At 35.7% G+C, this 18800-nt stretch overlaps 1 protein-coding gene across 1 annotated transcript in view; it reads right to left on the reverse strand.

Annotated features, from left to right (window-relative positions):
• LOC107568402 (low-density lipoprotein receptor-related protein 1-like) overlaps nucleotides 1–18800 on the reverse strand; it is a 131244-nt gene that overhangs the window by 62332 nt on the left and 50112 nt on the right. Inside the window, exons 3-10 of the mRNA XM_016254375.1 lie at nucleotides 14355–14474; nucleotides 14141–14269; nucleotides 13776–14030; nucleotides 4391–4553; nucleotides 3333–3555; nucleotides 1949–2138; nucleotides 1652–1795; nucleotides 1304–1540 (exon numbers count right to left, since the gene is read on the reverse strand). Of these exons, the coding sequence (XP_016109861.1) occupies nucleotides 1304–1540; nucleotides 1652–1795; nucleotides 1949–2138; nucleotides 3333–3555; nucleotides 4391–4553; nucleotides 13776–14030; nucleotides 14141–14269; nucleotides 14355–14474 (1461 nt within the window). The remainder of the gene's footprint in view (nucleotides 1–1303; nucleotides 1541–1651; nucleotides 1796–1948; nucleotides 2139–3332; nucleotides 3556–4390; nucleotides 4554–13775; nucleotides 14031–14140; nucleotides 14270–14354; nucleotides 14475–18800) is intronic.

Consider the following 18800-nt stretch of genomic DNA (forward strand, 5'->3'; position numbering starts at 1 on the left):
ATTTTAGACATAATATTGCTTGTTTTTGCTCAATTTTGCCAAAGAAAATAGTTCCAAACACACAGCACTGTTTTGTGTCTCTGAGCAATGGACGGTGTTTACTTATTGAATGAATCAGCTTTTTGAACTAATCGGTTGAATAAATGATTCAGTGATTCACTCATTAACAGTCAAATGCTTTGTTTCTGAATGAATCAGTCGTTTGAATGAATCGGTTGAATCTCAATGACTCACTGGTTAACAGTCACTTGCTGTCACCTACTGGCGGTTTTAATTTCACATTTAGACTATTTTTTCATGTTTCAAATTATTTCAAATATCAGTATTCAATGTTTTATGTTAAAAACAAAACATTAGGCCTATTTATGCATCTGTAACTGCAGTTTAAATGCATCAATGTCCCCTCTGAGATACATAAACTGTGTAAATACATCTAAATGCCACTTCAGATGCAGATTCCAGAAATGTTTTCTTATGTTGGAATGAAAGACACTAATTACCGGATGAAGTGCTTCTTATTCTTACCCAAAAATACAAAATGGAAGAAAGAGTTAAAACTGAACACAATCTTGCTACTCAAGCTGTGTGAACATTTTTATATATATTTATTTGCTTCTTTTCCATTTTGCATTTACTTGTACTTTTACTTTCAATACTTAAGTACATTTAAGATAAAAAAAAATAAAAAAAAATAAAAAATAAAAAAAAATACTTAAGTACTTAAGTACAATAAATATCACATACTTTAAGACTTTTAATCAAGTAATATTCTAAACGGTGACTTCAACTTCTACCAGTCATTAAGATAAAAAAAAATAAATAAATAAAAAAAATAAAAAAAAATACTTAAGTACTTAAGTACAATAAATATCACATAATTTTAATCTTTTAAAATTTTAAAAGATTAAAATCAAGTAATATTCTAAACGGTGACTTCAACTTCTACCAGTCATTTTCTGGTAAGATATCTGTACTTTTACTTGAGTATGGCTTTCAGGTACTTTATACACTACTGGATGTTCTTTAATGTAAACTTATACTTTATTCTTGTAGTTTTTATTTCTAGAACCACACTCAAGTAAGCTGTTCAAATTCTGAAACGAGTGGTCTGTGAGTGGTGTGTGCTGCTAACTCCTCCAACTGACATAACTTTATTGTTCTGACCGGACAATTTTTGGTGGTTGCCACCGGGTATTAAGTAGCACCTAAGAGCTTAACAATTCTTTACAGGAGTTGTCCATCTAATTAATCCACCTTCAATGTCACTCCAACAAAATCCATCCCAGCATCATTCTGCACTCACCATCCTTCACTATGATGTCTCTCTCAGTGCCATCAATCTTCTGGCGGCCGATGATGTAGCTGGTGGCATCAGCGAAATAGATGAATTCTGTCTCAGTGTGGAAGTCCAGGGCTCTTGGGTTATTCAGGTTCTCGATGGGGATGATGTGCTCATCATACACCCTGGCATGCATGTCCATACCACGGATGACACCAGGCCGGCCTTTACCGTACACCAGGAAGAGCTCATGCTCTGGTTCTGAGGAGAAAAACGTGATATATTATATGCAAGAAAACCCTATAATGGGGAATGCTGTTGTGTAACACTGTTTGAAACTGGTTGAGCAGGCTGGATTGAGATTTTACTCACTCTTGCAGGACTTTCCATCACTGCCCAGGCTAAAACCAGAACGGCAGCGGCACGTTCGGCTCTTGTGACTGTTACCCAGCAGGCAGATATCAGAGCAGCCGCCTGGCTTCCCAAACTGATCCGGAGCACATGCGTGACTGCGGACTGTAAGAACAAACACAAAAGCCTAATTTTAACATAAGGGACTAGTGGGGAAACCACAATGAATAGTACCGAGTCATGCTGCCTTACAATTATAATGCTTGAGCACTTGCTGAACATTTAGAAACATTTTAAAACTAAATCCCACAGTCGTACCTGCAGGTTGACGTCTCTGGTGGTAAACGTGAAGGGCGCCACCCTTATCTACGCGTGTCACCACCTGGAAGTCAGAACTGTTGAATCTGTTGACTCTGATCACACTGGTTTTGGGCTGCATGTTGGCATTGTCAGAGTTGGTGGCATACAGATAGTTTTCAAACACTGTTAGACCATAGAGATGTTCAATCTGCCAAAACAAAGAAAAAAAAGCATAAAAATAGAGCCACTGTGAATAAAGTGTGTGACAGAGTATACACTGTTTGCCATCTGATGCACGGTGTTAAAATGATAGATCAATATATTGGCGAGAAAGATCACCTATACAAGTGGTTATCAACCTCTTTGACTTAAAGGCCTCACCTTGTCCAAATCAAGGATCCGTGTTTAACTCAATTTCAATGACCTATTTACTCAATTTACATGACTTTTACAGTTCTAAAATTCACACTAATGAGACATCCTCATATTTCCCAGTTTTCAAAGACTGTGAGATTCTCGGCTCTCCAAAAAACAAAAAAAACGGCTGTTGAGGAGGTGAATTAAAATAACAAAAAGTATAAAAGAGTTATTTAAAACACTATATCCAGTTTTTAATGATTGCTTTAGATAAAACCTGTAAAATGGATTCAGGGTTGACTCTGTTATATATAAAAAAATATCTGTGGAGTAATAATTTCCTAAAAGAACTTAAACCAGCACAATTTAATAAAATATGTTTAAGAGAGACTGGACTCTGGCATGATCCCAGCAATAACTGAAAATACAGATGTGACTTTTAAGGTCCCCTTGGAAGTTTGCTGGTTGAGAACCAATGACACATACTATTTTCTGTAACTAAATAAATAAAAACAAACAGAAACAAAACATTAAAAATCAATTCTTATAAATGCTACAAGTGAATTTAGGCATCACAACAATTTAGATGTACAGTCTGAGATCATTTTGATTTGTTATTACATTATAATTATTTTAAAAAAATAACTTAACTGATGTTACGGTTATATAATGTGCATCCCTATGCAAAAGTATTGCAACATCAGATATTGATTTTGAACCGTGCAAGTTTGAACAATCCAGTGATTATTTTTGCAATACGCTGAATGTAAACTAAAGGACTGAATGTTTTAAGAAGCAAAAAAAAGTGTGACACTGTTGACTTGCACAATGCTCAGTTTGCACTGCTGCAGCAGGTTTTGGATGTGCTAATGCTGATCTTTCAGTCTTGCTGATCATGTGATGTTCTCAGTTCCAGAAATTCAAGAGTGATGACGTCAATGCAAGTGACATCCTGAGATAGAGTTCATGGCTCCAAACAAATAAATCTCTAACAGTATGTACATGTTTGATATCCACAAATGTGCATGTGACACTTCACGCGTACCAGCAATCCCTGAATGATGGTGTGCCGGTTCTTGCCTTCGTAGTCCACCACCTCAATGTAATCCAGGTAAGCGTCAGCCCAGTACACCAGCTTGCTGACCAAGTCCAGAGTGATGCCGTGAGGGAAGACGATTTTACTGTCTACCAGTTTGGTGCGGTTCTGGCCGTCCATATCACAGCGCTCTACCTTCGGGATTTGGCCGTAGTCTGTGAAGAACACTTTCCTGGAAAAGAAGAAAAGAAGAACTTTACGATATACAATTAACTGCAAAAGTAATAAATTAATAAATAAATTTTATTATTTTCACACATGATGAACTTTCATATTTAGAACAATTAGGATTTTGGTTTGTGTGAAAATTTTCATTTCTCAATTTTTACTATTACAATGCATCTGGATGTTTATTTGTTTTTTGCAGTTTTATAACACTCTTTATTCTATTTAGATTCATCCTGTCCAGACTCAGTTATTTATTTAAGAATATTTAACCCTCAAAATCATATATATAACAATAAATTATTATAAATAAATATAACAAATACTACCCAGACTTAATTACTTTACAATTAAATAATATTTCATTTTTATGCTTTCTTTGTAGTAATATGATTGAGATTTTTTTCCCCACATCATAGTATTAAAGGTTTAGGGTATAAATGTGCTTAATTTGCTATGATAATAATGTTACCATAATAAAAGTAAAAAAAAATTGTAATAAATGCATAGAACAATAACTTTTTTCTTTATTTTACATTTTTTTATAATATTTATTTTTAGTATGAGTTGAACAAGCTATGGGAAATTAATCCAAATTCATTTTATTATCTCAAAATTACAGCAAGTTGAAGTGAATATGCTATCATTACAGGGGAAAAAAGGAATCATGGACACTTGTAGGAACTGATACTGTGGTACGATGCAAAATCTTGACATGACTTTGAAGTCACAAAAAGGCATGGTTGAGATGCATCTGCAGAGAACTAAAAGTGGCATGAGGGACATTGTTGGATATTGTTTGTCCAGACAAGAATTAAGGAATAATGGTCTTGGGGTCTCACCCCATGGCTGGGTCCAGTGCGATTCCTTTAGGGTTATAGAGCTCCAGGTCCAGCAGGATGACACAGGTTAAGCCATCTTTACTGCACACAAAAATGCGGTCGTCCACATCATCCACAAAGTAGAAGTTTCCTGTCAGCCAGTCAATAGCCATCTGCTCCACATCTGAGTTTGTGAGAGAGAAGCAAGACAGGAAGAGAGTGAGGAGGAATACAGGAGGGGGAAAGAGAGGGAGAGATGTTTTCAGAGTTTGCTTTATTTCTAGTCAGTCATAACTGCAGCTTCTGTCTGACTCAGCAGAAAGATGCTGCACCGCAAAACTTGGGAGGACTGGAAAAGAGGAAACTGAAAACAGGAGCTACAAAAAAGCTTTAAGAGCTACAATCTGATTGTATCTGTCAGTGTACTTAAACATAGCCCCATTATCAGGCTACTATCAAAGGAGAACCAAGAAAACAAGACAATAGTTAGACACATCAACACCAACCACACTGCTGTTATTAATGTGCTTTGAAATCTCACTGGTACAAGATTCTGCTATTCATAGCTTAGCTATAATGGTGTTAAAAAAAAAGTTTGTGCACCTGAATAAAGTTTCTGAAAGAAAGTATCTTATGTAGCACCTTATTATCTCCGCATGGCGGAAAACGAGGATGGAATTATTGCAGAATCCAGTCCAAATTCCAAAAATGGAATTTACTGAATAATGTGAAATGTCATGGAATTTGTCAAATTAGGGAAGAGTAAATCAAAAGTAGGACAGTAGATTTAAATCAAAACACAATATGGACTAGTGTCTGTGAATATTAAGCCGTAAAAATACTATTTAAATATGAATCATGCATATTCTGCGCATCTCTTTGTGAATGAATTACTACACATACTAACGCTAGTGGTGTTTTCGGCATCTGCTGCTTCAATATATGAGTACATGAGCACACAGAGCAATCACTAGAACTGCTCTGAGAGTCACTTAATGAGCATTTTACCATTTCTTTTGAGAAAAACTATCGTCATAAAGGTCTTCACCGCAACCAGTCAAAATAAAAGTTTGGTTTAACTTGAAGAAACTGTGACAGAAATATATTACTTAACGTAATGATAGTACAACTGCTACTAATACAATTATTATTAAAACAGTTTTAAAGGAATATTTACCAGAGAAATAATTTACCAGAATTTATTTAACAGGAAAACATAAATACACAACACTGTATTTCTGAATAAATAAATAAAATATAATATTTTATAAAAAATCAATTAATTACAGATGCTTTTGATTATTGCAATTTAATTAAACCATTAAAATGGAACCCAGAAAATGAATAGAAAACACAGAATTAGATTAAAAAAAATTGCTGTTTAATTGTGTAAGTTTCAAGATTTATTAATAATTAGACATGCTTTTGATTATTTTTTAAATTTTTTATTTAACCATTAAAACAGAGTCCAGAAAAAATTTAAAGGGGGAAAAAAATCCAGAAAAATGAAAATGGAAAGAACGGAATTTGGAAAATAATAAAACATATTTTGGGAGATAGAAATGGAATGGATGAAAATATAACGGCTTTCATAGAGCCCTACTTATGCTTCCAAAGGCTGCACTTATTTGATCAAAAACACAGTAAAACATTATTATTGTGAAAAATTATAACAATGTATAATACCTACTTTAAAATGTTATTTGTTTCCTGTGATGGCAAAGCTGAATTTTCAGCATGATCCTTCAAAATTTCTAATTCTAATTTTTTAATATGCTGATTTGATGTATTTACTGTCACTTTTGAGCAATTTCATGCATCCTTGCTGAATAAAGGTATTTCTTGAAAAAAAAGAATGGTATTGTATAAATAGATCAACCAAATAAAAGCCCTAAATTTTACAAAGTTTAACTGTATGAAAATTAACTGACAGTACGAGCAAAATTCATAAAGTACCCCACACACAAAACTCAAGCAGAAGATATTTATCTAAATCAATCAATTGTTAATCCATTCTGACTTAAAATAACAAGATTGAATTAAATGCAACTGTTACATAAGAACTACTGTACAAATGATTTAAGCAGAAACTAAACTGCTTTTGTTTTATGAATACGCCCCAATGGGTTTTATGCATGTCTCTGCATATGTATGCATTTGTGTGTGTGCGTATCAGCCCAACTCTGACTCACTGTCACAAGATGATTATTCACTCAGAGAGTGTTTTTTCCAATCAACACAATTAAAAAGACAGCAAGCCAAAAAAAAAAAAAAAAAAAAACCAAAAAAAAAAAAAAAAAAAAAAACCTGACAGCAGAAACTCTACAAACACTATGGTAAAAAAAAACCTCCATGCCTCAACCATCTCCACACGTTCTCCATTACCACACCTTTTCCCTGCACAGGGAGGCCGGACTTGGCCATACAGATATCCTCAATTCTGGGAAAAGAGTTTGAAATGGTAATTCAGTGAATACTAAGTTTCTCTTTCTCTTCTATAACAAGACTCTTTCTGTGCGGGCCATGCAGAGCTCTAGCTGTGCAGGCTGGTCTGCGGTGCATCCCATGATGCTTGGTGTTGCAACAGCTGCCAACGTACTTCCTGTTACTGATTTGGGGGAGGATTTCTGCAGGCATCCACTAATGATCCTCAGACATAGGAATATATCCTTGTTGTGCAACCCAGTGCAGCGAGCTTGTGCAAACCAGACACAAACTGTTCTCACACTCATTTCTACAAAGTCCGGTAAACAGAAGCTCTGCCGGGAAATGTAAAACTACCTCCAGGCCACACTAACCCCCGCCCCTCCGCAAAACAAACATCCACAGTACCTGTTGCACAAAATTGTAAAAGACATGTTATTCCAGAGGGCATTTCATCCTGACATTCTAATCCTGTACAAATCTGCTAAAACGACCAGAGTTACTCATCTTTCTTCACCCCCTCCTTTCTTCAGAGGAAAAGTATGAAACAATACGTGGTAAGAACATCTGTAACTAATCATCTGTAACTACATCTCAGTAAAGGCAAAAGGTACCACATATGGTTATGAACCGGGATTTGTTGTGAAAATATGGCAGGAACTGCAGATGATTTTGAAAGGAGTAGCACAAGGGAAAAGGAGAAGGGAAAGTAAAGACTACTTAGATTTCAAATTACTCACAAGACCTAAATTACTGTAAGCGGAAACTGATATCAACATGTGATTAGGAATATATCAAGTTGTAACTATGATAGAGAAGACAAGGTTACAGCTACCAGTAAAGTGAAGCTTAACTATATCAGTGACAGAAACATAAGAGATTTAAGAAAGCGCTGGGTGTCTTTGAGGCCTGGGACACGCTGGTGGGATTCGTATGAATGGGCAACTCTTCAACAAGGCCAGAGCTAGGGTACTTCTCAGATGCATGGAATATGAAACATTGATGGATCAAGTAACAGGAAAATAATGATCCTATTACAATGTTTGCTAAAACAATGCATATAATAGCGCCAATAATAAACAAAGATTATGCAAATAATCCTACAAAATGAAATGAACGGTCAAGCCACTTAAAGGTATATTTCACCTAAAAATTTAATTTCTGCCCTTAATTAATAATTCATGTCGTTCCAAACCCAAAGATGTTCAAATTCCTCTCTTCCATGTCAGTCTTTGATGCGCATTCAGACAATTCATCACACTCCATAAATTTAAGGTTGAACCCCTGATGTCACATGGACTATTTTATTGATGTCCTTACTACATTTCTGGGCCTTGAACGTGTCAGTTGCGTTGCTGTTTATGGAGGGTCAGAAAGCTCTTGGATTTCATCAAAAAATCTTAATTTGTGTTCCGAAGATGAACAAAGGTCTTACGGGTTTGGAACGACATGAGGGTGAGTAATTAATGACAGAATTTAGATTTTTGGGTGAACTATCCCTGTAATATAATGTCATAAAAACCGTATATTTAAAAATGGTCAGTGGAAGTCCTATATATATCAGCAAGACCATTATATCTGCCAATATTTGGCATTTTTGGTGGTAAATCGAATTGGACGCTATGTCATATTTACAGTGTTCTCTACATAAAAATTGTGTAAGCAGGTCTTCATAAGAGGAAATATAGTTCCCAGTACACAAAGACCTATTGGATTAGCCTGTTGGTTACAGTGTTTACTTCCTTTTTAGAATTTCATTATTACAGAACCAAGATGTTCTCATCTAAAGCATAAATCTTATTTTATATACATATTTTTATATATTATTTTTTTGAATCAAATTATTGTTTATATTAATTCATTTTCGATTTAGTAAATATTATGTAAAATAAATATATTTTTAATTGCAGCATGTATTATTTAATTATTATTTTTAATGTGTGTACCAACGGCTTTATATCGGCCATCAGTCACCCTGCTATAATTGACATTGGACGAAAAAAAAAATATTGGTCAACCAATAATAATATACCAAATTAAATTTGATAATGTATAGAGCAAACAAATGTACAAATTAAACTAACATATGTTACACAAACAATAAATCAAACAAACAACTAAAGCATAAACTAAAAAAACTTGCATTTAGAAAACTTACAAGCTACAAATACATTTAGAAATGTACAAGCTAAACAAACATGTATAGCAATGACTGACAAACAAACAAGTGGATGGAAATATAATAATGTGCAAACAAACACACACAAAAATTTGTATGACAAGCAATGACTGAACAAACGGAAGGATAAACAAAAGAATGTTTGTACAAAGTTAATTGTCTAATTGGTTAATTGGTTGTGTAATTGGCTATTACACAACCAGCAGCAAGGACGTCCTGAGACAATGAAGTGTCGTGACACCCTCAAGCATGACTAAGAGAGAACTGATATGCACTACCCAAGTTCATCAGCCACAGTGGGGACGCCCACTCACCCACTGCCCCTCCTCACACACTGATGATGAGTTTGTGTGCGCATCCTGCTCTGTTTTCAGGCTTTTTACAGGGGAGAGCGGTCACGGGTCACATCTGGAGTGCTCATTTGGTCGGCATGCAACAGTTATAAATCACTCCCCCCTGTGAGAAACTGGGCCATATAAGTCAATGCAACACCATTACAGCACAGCACCCCCAGCATCACATAAACCAAATATCTGCAGCATATAGGCTCATTAAAAAGACTCATCCATCTACTGTCCTTCCATTCCTCCTGCCTTTCCTGCAAAACGGCCACATAGAGTCATTAGGGATGTGGCTGTAATAACAGTTGTCCTATACACACTGAAGAGCAGAGGGTGTTGATTTATAGGTCCAGTTAGAGGGAGATCAGAACTTTGATAACATATAATTATCTCAGCCCTGGTGGCGTAGGGCCTCTGGACATGGTGTAATTGAACGAAGATGCTTTGATTTATGACCTCTTTGAGGAAGCTTTGTGGCGGGTTTTGTAAAAGGCCTGAAGCTACATAATTGGTGGCGTAGGTGCTAGCAGCATTAAACCTACAGTGAAACAGAACAGAAGAGATCTGCTGTCATCAAAGATCAATGTCAAAAGACAGTGACAAAGCATTCTGAGAGTTTATGTCTCTTTAATGGGGCCGTTTTGAACCTTGCTACCGTACCTTTAAGACTCCTGTATGCAAATTACCATGTTTACCTTTTTCTGAATCTATATGATTGCTTTGTGTAAGAAAAATACCACAACTGGATCACTGAATCAATGAGTCAGTGAACAAATCATTCAGACTAGTTTTGCCAAACAGATCAACCAATTCATCAAAGACTCAAAAGAATGATTCATTCATGAAATGGGCATAGGTAACGATTGGTAACGGTTCAATCAAGAATTGGACAATGTAACAATTGTTAAATATTAGATTCACCGATCGACTGGCTAGGGACCGGAATTAGCCAGTTTTCCGCATGATCGGCCCAGATCGGTGACCGGCCGGTCAGTCTGATAATGTATTTATGACGTGCAAGATGAGGTTTGCGCAGCCTGAGTGAGTGTGTAAGAGAAACTCGTGCATTAATCAAAACAAATAAGCACAACAGCACTCATAGAAAGTTATAGATGCATATAGTGCTGTAGAAAAAAATATTATAATATATGATTTAGGTACACAGCATTGCACGGCCAAGATAACCCGAATATCAACGTGATTGCAATGTGACACTGACTTTATACAATAGTAGTTAAATAAGCAAGATGTTAAAATTAAGTGACTTACATTTTAAACACAATATTGACTGTTTTTGCTCAATTTTGCTGACAAAAATAGTTCCAATCAAAGCCACAGCAGAACTGCTGCGTGTCTCCAAGCAACACAACGGTGTTTCGTTACTGAATGAATCCACGCTTTTGAATGAATCAAGTGAGTCAATTATTCAGAAATCCATTCATAAAAGAATGGAATCACTTGCCTCGTTTCTGAATGAATCTGCCGTTTGAACGAATCGGTTGAATGAATGTCTAAATGACATCACAGCCATTTGCCGCCACCTACTGGGGGTTTGGTTTCATATTTAAAAGTATCATTGCATTTTTCCCAACATTTCTTATTTGTACGTTTAAAAAATATTGAAAACATTAATTTTATAAAAATATTTATGCATTTTAAATTTTGCAGCGTAAATGTTTTTATAGAGAATATCTGTAACCTAGTCCATATTGGGGGAATTGTAATGTTTAATACATTATTATTGTGTAAATATATTTTTTGCATTGAAAAAAGTATAGATTTTTGTTTATATATACAGTCAATTATAGTTCTTAGGAAAAAAAATGGAATTGGCAAAAGTCAGTATTGGCAGGTCACACACACACACAAAAAAAATCAGAAATCGGAATCGGCCAAGAAAATACGCCTTTTTTGGTAACTTCATGACTTAACTGACCACGACATTGCATGCACAGAGTTTATTTCGCGCTTTGATATGAAAGGATACAGGCTACAGCACGCGCCGGCACCTTTGTGCATGCAACTGAAGAGCACGCGCTGCGAGCACAATACCATTTGCTCATGTGACTCGTGCCTGGCACTGAAATGAAGTGGAGAGCACGTCTGAAACGTCTCTCGTTCTCAGTCGTTCTGTGACTGAATAAATGCACTTCTTGTCAAGAGATAAAGTGACAGAAGCAGCAGTTGTGAGTGGGGTGGCCAACTCTAGCCCCGCCCCTGCGTTAATTGCGTTAAATATTTTTAACGCGTTAAACTGAAAAAATTAATCGCCTGCGTTAACGCGCTAATTTTGACACCACTAATATTTTATGTATGAAATATATATATGTATTTTATGTATAATATATATATGTATGAAAAATTGTTTGGGTCATTTTTGTGCGAGATGCTAACGGTCTAATCAGATTTAATGATCTATGCTAAGCTGCAGCTAAAAGTGCTACCGCCAGACCTGGAGATCAGCTGAATGGATTCGAAAACGGTAAAACTCAACTGTTTTAACTAAAGGAAGTAGGAAAATGAGCCTATTTTCAAAAATAGTGTTGTGTTCCTTTAACTCTCCTTGTAGTACATTACAGTTCATAAGAGAAGTAACAATGTCTGATTCACAAACAAATGTTCTTTTGAGTCAGATCTTGTCAATAAATTTGCTTAATTCAGGTAACAAAACTGGTTTGAACGATCCATTAATTAATCAGACTGGGTCTGGGTCATCTTGGGTCATCTTGGGTCTGATCCTCACACAATCACTTGGTATACAGCACAAGAGTCATAGACTACTTCAGGATACTCTCACGTTTTTTTTTAAAGGGTCACGAACTGCCTTTGTTTTTGAATAGGCGTGGCAGATTGTAAACTCTGTGTTTGCCTCTCTCGTCATTTACCTACTACACATGCAAATCGGGGGCGGGGATAAACAGGCAGTGATGTAGAAGCAGGTGCTGATCTTCTTCTGTGGAGGCGGTGTTTATCCACACTATTACATCATAGAGTGGTTTGGCCATTCGTCCACACGCAAACGCTGCACCAGGTCACTGAAACATTTTTGAAAACTCCTGCCAGGGTGAAGATTTTCAAAAACTCCAGTTGCAGTGTTATCGTGTAGACAGCGAAACCAGAGATTTTGGCTTGTGACGTCGGAGCATGCCCTGTTATCTTCGCCTACTGGAAACTTTTTCAGGCTTCTGATTGGCCAACATGGCTTTACGGTTGAGATTATATAGCCACCTGTTGGTTTGGCATTCTCTTGATAGTGCTTCATAGCATGCATTTGCGTTTACATGTGGACGGGGATTTTTTTAAAAACGGAAGGAAAAACTTCCCGTGTAATAAAATTACCTGTGTACGTGTTGACATGGCCACAGGTATGATGAAATGAAAATGAGACCAATCGGACCAAACACTGCAGATTAGCGTCACGCAAAGGAGGGGTTTGGAAAAATGAATCGTTCAGCGAATCATTTGGGAGTCGTCGAGCAAGTAAGGTAAAAATAAATGCATATTATAAGACAATGAAAGTGTTTTTTGACCTTACATGCCTGTCAACCTGTTGTTGGGGACTCCCAAAAACAAAATATTAACCTTTCATTACCCATAATAGGGGCACTTTAAGTTCTGAAACTTGTCAGAAGTTTTGATTTTGATTTCTCAGTTCATGACCCCTTTAATGAATTGGCAGTTTGAATGTGTTTCCAATTACTGTAACTACATGGAAAAGAATCTCAAAATGTTTCCTTCTGAAGAAATTACACAACCGTTTCTAAAGTTTCGGGTCAATAACTTGACCCGGAAAAAAACAACAACAATACTTTTATTTAGCAAGGATGCATTAAATTGATCAAAACTGACAGTAAAGATTTTTACATTGTTACAAAAGATGTATATTTCAAATTAATTCTGTTCCTTTGACATTTCTATTCATCACAAAATCCACAGATTTTAAGCAGCACAACTGTTTTCAGCATTGGTAATAATAATGTTTCTTGAGCACCAAATCAGCATATTAGAATGATTCCTGAAGGATCATGTGACACTGAAGACTGAACTAATGGCTACTGAAAATTCAGCATTAATATTTTAAGATATATTTAAATAATAAAAAAGTTATTTAGATTGTAGTAATATTTTGTAATAATTTTAATATGAATGTTTTATAGTATTTTTGATCAAATAAATGCAACCTTGACTTCTTTAAAAAATAAAAAACTTTTGAATGGTAGTAGTAAGTCATAAGGGCCTCAAATTAGTTTTTGTAAATGATGACAACTTCTGCTTCTGGATAAACTATTAATTTGGCAGCACAAATCTGTAATCACAGGTTCAACCCAAAACAGAAAGCTCATCTAATTATTTCTTGTCAACCATGAAGGCCCTAACAAATAAATTCACAAGTTCATGTTTTTTGGCCCAAACCGACAACTGACATTCATGTAAAACACACAAGTAAGAACATGGTACTGACGGTGCACGCTGAGGGAGATGTTGATGGTCTTCTCCTCCGTAAAGCTCTTGGCACTGGGGAATTTGGCACACTTGAGTTGGGTGGCTGCAGGGGAGTCTCCCATGTGGATCCAGCACACGGTCTCCTGGGCGTAGATAAAGTCCATAGCAGTGGTCTGCTTGGTGTTGATGGAGATGGGATTGGCTCCACTTAGAGAGGTGGCTTGGATGTTCTGCGAGTTGGCTATGAAGAGGTATGGATGCCGATCTACAGGGTCTTAAACATAGAAGGGAAAACATGGTCCTTACAAAACAAAAAGGATTTGACCACACAGTGAGCAAGACAAAAAAGAACAAGGATCAGCAGAAACTATGTTCATTTCCTACCGTTCTTGGCCTTGCAGGAACGGTTGTCTGGTTGAGGCAAGTAGCCCTCCACACAGCTGCAGGTGTAGGAGCCATCTGTGTTTGTGCATGTCTGACTGCAAGTCCCATACACTGCACACTCGTTAAAGTCTGACACAGAGAAAGCCACATGTTTCTCATTCAATACTTCTTCAGTCATCACTTAATTACAAAATCAAAGTCATTCAAAGCTCACCTTTGCATCTCTTTCCATCTTCTCCCACCTCATAGCCATTCCTGCAGTAGCACTTTGGACCCAACAGCGTCACTGAACAGTTGTACTGGCAGCCCATGATGGTGCAGTTATGAGCATACTCTATAGAACAGGAAACAGAGAGAACAGAGAGTTAGCAGAGAAACATCCACATCTAAATTAAATATTGAACAGAAGAGATTAAAAAGCTGGTAAGTAGGACTAGACAAATTCACAACATTTGTCAGCTTTTGGATTTTATAATATAATATAATATAATATAATATAATATAATATAATATAATATAATATAATATAATATAATATAATATAATATAATATAATATAATACCCAAATAATATAATATAATATAATATAATATAATATAATATAATATAATATAATACCCAGCAACCTTACAGATGATAAGCAGTTTGGAGAAAATCTGGATGGATAATATAATATGTTAATTTTATTTATTTTTTCTTTCAAAATATAAGTAGTTTTACTTATATTTTGAAATAAAAATAATTAAAATTCCAGCAAAAATCTAGCAATTGATACAATTGTGTATTAATATATTATATTACATTACATTACATTACAAATGATATATTTTTAAATAAAAATTAAATTAAATAAAAGTAAAACTTTTGTTTAAAATAATAAAATAATCAAGTAAATAATATAGGCCTAAGTGAATACTAAATGAACACAGGAACAATAAGCATGGAGATTTAAACTTTATGTGCAAGGATATGTCAAAAATGACAAAAACAACAACATTTACTTATAAACATGCAATAAAATATTTAAAAAAAATAAAGGAAAATGCCACATTCTGAGTGAGGATGAATCACTGAATCTAACCATTCTAAAGACCTACTGGCTACTGTCTTTAGGAAACGTAATAGTCAAATAAAAATAGCATTACAATTATTGTGATATTCACAATGATAATTTTAGATCAGCAACAAAATAATATTAAACATATTGTAAACATTCAAAATACTGCCAAGCTTTACTTTCAACAAAACCAGGTCAAATTAGCTCAAAATTGGTTAAGCAGGTCATCTAGCTTTTTTCAAGTTGTTTTTCTAGAACACAGTTAACCAGATAAACCAGACCACCCTGACAACACCCAATCAAATTGACCTTCAGTTGGTTGACCAGCTACTTAAAACCACCTAGGATCAGCCTTAGTCTGTTATGAGTGTCTCTCTTATATACGTGCAAAACGTGACGCTTGATACTTGATATTTGTGAAAACGGCTTGTCGTACGTGATTTCTATGCGTGCGGTGTACAGTGAAAAAAAAGCCTTTAATGCTCTTAGAGACGCCTTTAGGACATCTTGGCAAAATATGAAAGCGCAACAGGGGCTTCACTGCTCAACCAACCAAAAACACATACACACAGAGCGTATGATTAAAAGGTTTGACTGGACACAGATGAGTGCACTTGGTTTTATACTCTTGGTATTGCTGTGCTGCCAAACACTGTATCACTGTCCACCAGCCTCTGTGTGAACTTAAACTGCGGCTTTGCTCAGACAAAAAACAAGTCTCCACGTGCCCACCGGATACACACAGGTCTGGGAAAGCCACATCCATCAAAACAGCGATTATGTCTGATATGTTAATGTGGGAACGGTTCAGGAAAGTACAAAATCACAATGGTAATATTTACTTAAGGAACTCCTTTATAATCCTACAGGATTTTTATACTGGGAACATCCGTCTCAGTTGAGCTGATCACAAGCACAAGCTGAGCTAAATACACGTGTAAACTTGATCTGATGAGTCTTGTTAGGTGCATCATGACCCAACCGCTCAAAAAAAGTTTAAACTTCAAAATAAAAACCATTTAAAAGATCTTTCACAAGAAAATCTGATCATAAACAGTGACTGGAGATGCATTTGAGAACTGAAAATCTGTTCAAAAGTATAAAAAAAAAAAGGAAAAAAAAAGGGGTATATATTGTGAACTATTTTTCATTTATTTAAAAATGTCATTTATTCCTGTGATAACAAAGCTGAATTTTCGGTAGCCATTACTCTGGTCTTCAGTGTCACATGATCAAAATTGACAAAACTAGATGAAACAATGCCACCATAAGACATTCGGTCAGTTATGATTTGGAGAACCCACAATGTTCAAGTCCAATTGGTCCACAATGCATAGCAACTTTCCTCTTCTCTGTCCTTTCTTTCTTCTACAGAGACTCAACCACACAAATGTACGCACAGGGACAATGAGAGTCCTCATCACACAAAAGCCTGTGGCACTGAGGGGTACAACAGAATGTGTCTGGAATGTGTAGAGGAAGATGTGCAGGCAAAACACTACGGTCTGTATCGAATAAATTCCCCCATACCATCCAACCACAGCTCATACACTGACCTCACACCCACAAACAACTCCAAACAGAGCTGAGGGTGTTCGGGCGTAGCGTTGGCTACCCAAAAAACTGTCAGGTCTAAACAGAGTCTGCAGTCTTTTTCTGTATTTTCTGCGCTGATTTTGAGCGGAAATTTTGCATAATGAATTTAAAGGGATAGTTTACCCAAAAATTTAAATTCCAAAACTGTTCTAAACCTGTATGCATTTCTTTCTTCAGCGAAATACAGAAGAAGATATTTTGGAGAATGTTAGTAGCCAAACAGTTTCTGGTCCCTATTAAACTCCATAGTAATTTGTCCATACTATGGAAGTCAATGGGGATCGGCAACTGTTTGGTTATCCACCATTCTTCAAAATATCTTATGTTTAACAGAAGAAAAAAAAAATCTTGCCTTTGAAACAACTTGAAGGTGAGTAAATGATGACAGATTTGGTAATGTTTTGTTCTAAACCTGTATGCATTTCTTTCTTCAGCGAAATACAAAAGAAGATATTTTGGAGAATGTTAGTAGCCAAACAGTTTCTGGTCCCTATTAAACTCCATACTATGGAAGTCAATGGGGATCGGCAACTGTTTGGTTATCCACCATTCTTCAAAATATCTTATGTTTAACAGAAGAAAAAAAAAATCTTGCCTTTGAAACAACTTGAAGGTGAGTAAATGATGACAGATTTGGTAATGTTATGGTAATGGTAAATGATTTTCTTAGGTAAAATGTGTGTACTACACTTTTCTGAGTAGCTGAAAGTATTATGGAATTCAAAAATTTAATAATTATGGACATGCAAAGTGCAACATAAAAAACATCTGCAGGACTTTCTGCAGGCACAGATTTGACATGGACCTAGTCGTGCCATATCTTTAAAGGAATGTTGCTAGTTAAATTCAAGTTCAGCAGCAGAGTTTGTAAAAACATACTGAAAACACGCTGACAGTTAAGGATTAAAATGGACATTTATGGGCCAACGCTTCATCCATTGATGTCTATTGTAAGTCAATTTTATCAACACTTGGTTTCTTTAATTTATTTTACGAATTGAGGTACAAGTCTAAACAGTTTCTGAGGCATGCCACAAATGTAGTCAAAAGACATTCATTTGAATAAGAACACACCTTTAGAGCAGTGTTTCTGGGTCCACTAGGGGACCTCAGCAAACTTCCAAGGGGCCACAAGGTGACAAAATTATTTAAAATAGGACAACCAATACAATATGCTAAAACTACTAAAAAAGAAGAACCACCAGAATCCCCACTGTCTTGTAAAAAGTCTTAGGGCCTTTGAATATTATTGAAGACAATGTGAGGCTTTGAAGTTAAAAAGTTGCTCATGAATTCCATGAAATCAAAAGAAATCCCATCATTTGTGATCACTGGATAATCATCTTTTTCAAGAGATTCCACAAAATAGGAATGGACAAAAATTTTTGTTGATTTTTCCAAAGCACAATTTTAAAATCACTGACATTTCCAGGTTTTCCACACCTATTGAGATCCTGGGAATATTCCTTTAAGCAGGAATTTACTTGCTAAAACTACTAAAAAAGAAGAACCACCAGAATCCCCACTGTCTTGTAAAAAGTCTTAGGGCCTTTGAATATTCTTGAAGACAATGTGAGGCTTTGAAGTTAAAAAGTTGCTCATGAATTCCATGAAATCAAAAGAAATCCCATCATTTGTGATCACTGGATAATCATCTTTTTCAAGAGATTCCACAAAATAGGAATGGACAAAATTTTTTGTTGATTTTTCCAAAACACAATTTTAAAATCACTGACATTTCCAGGTTTTCCACACCTATTGAGATCCTGGGAATATTCCTTTAAGCAGGAATTTACCTCCAATTGGCAAATGCAGTCTCCAATTCCCACAACCATGCCTTGCGGGTATTTAGATTGGTATGCAACCCACGTGTTTGTGGTTTATTGGGGCAACGAAAAATATTTTTTCGAGGATCATTTCAAGTAACCGTAAGAGTGCAGCCAACATTCCATTATAATTAACAGTGACGTGCTAAAAAAAAAAAAAAAAAACTATACAAAGCGAGA

This window comes from Sinocyclocheilus grahami, unplaced genomic scaffold, assembly GCF_001515645.1.
Source record: "Sinocyclocheilus grahami isolate Dianchi unplaced genomic scaffold, SAMN03320097.WGS_v1.1 scaffold1240.1, whole genome shotgun sequence".
NCBI lineage: Eukaryota > Metazoa > Chordata > Actinopteri > Cypriniformes > Cyprinidae > Sinocyclocheilus > Sinocyclocheilus grahami.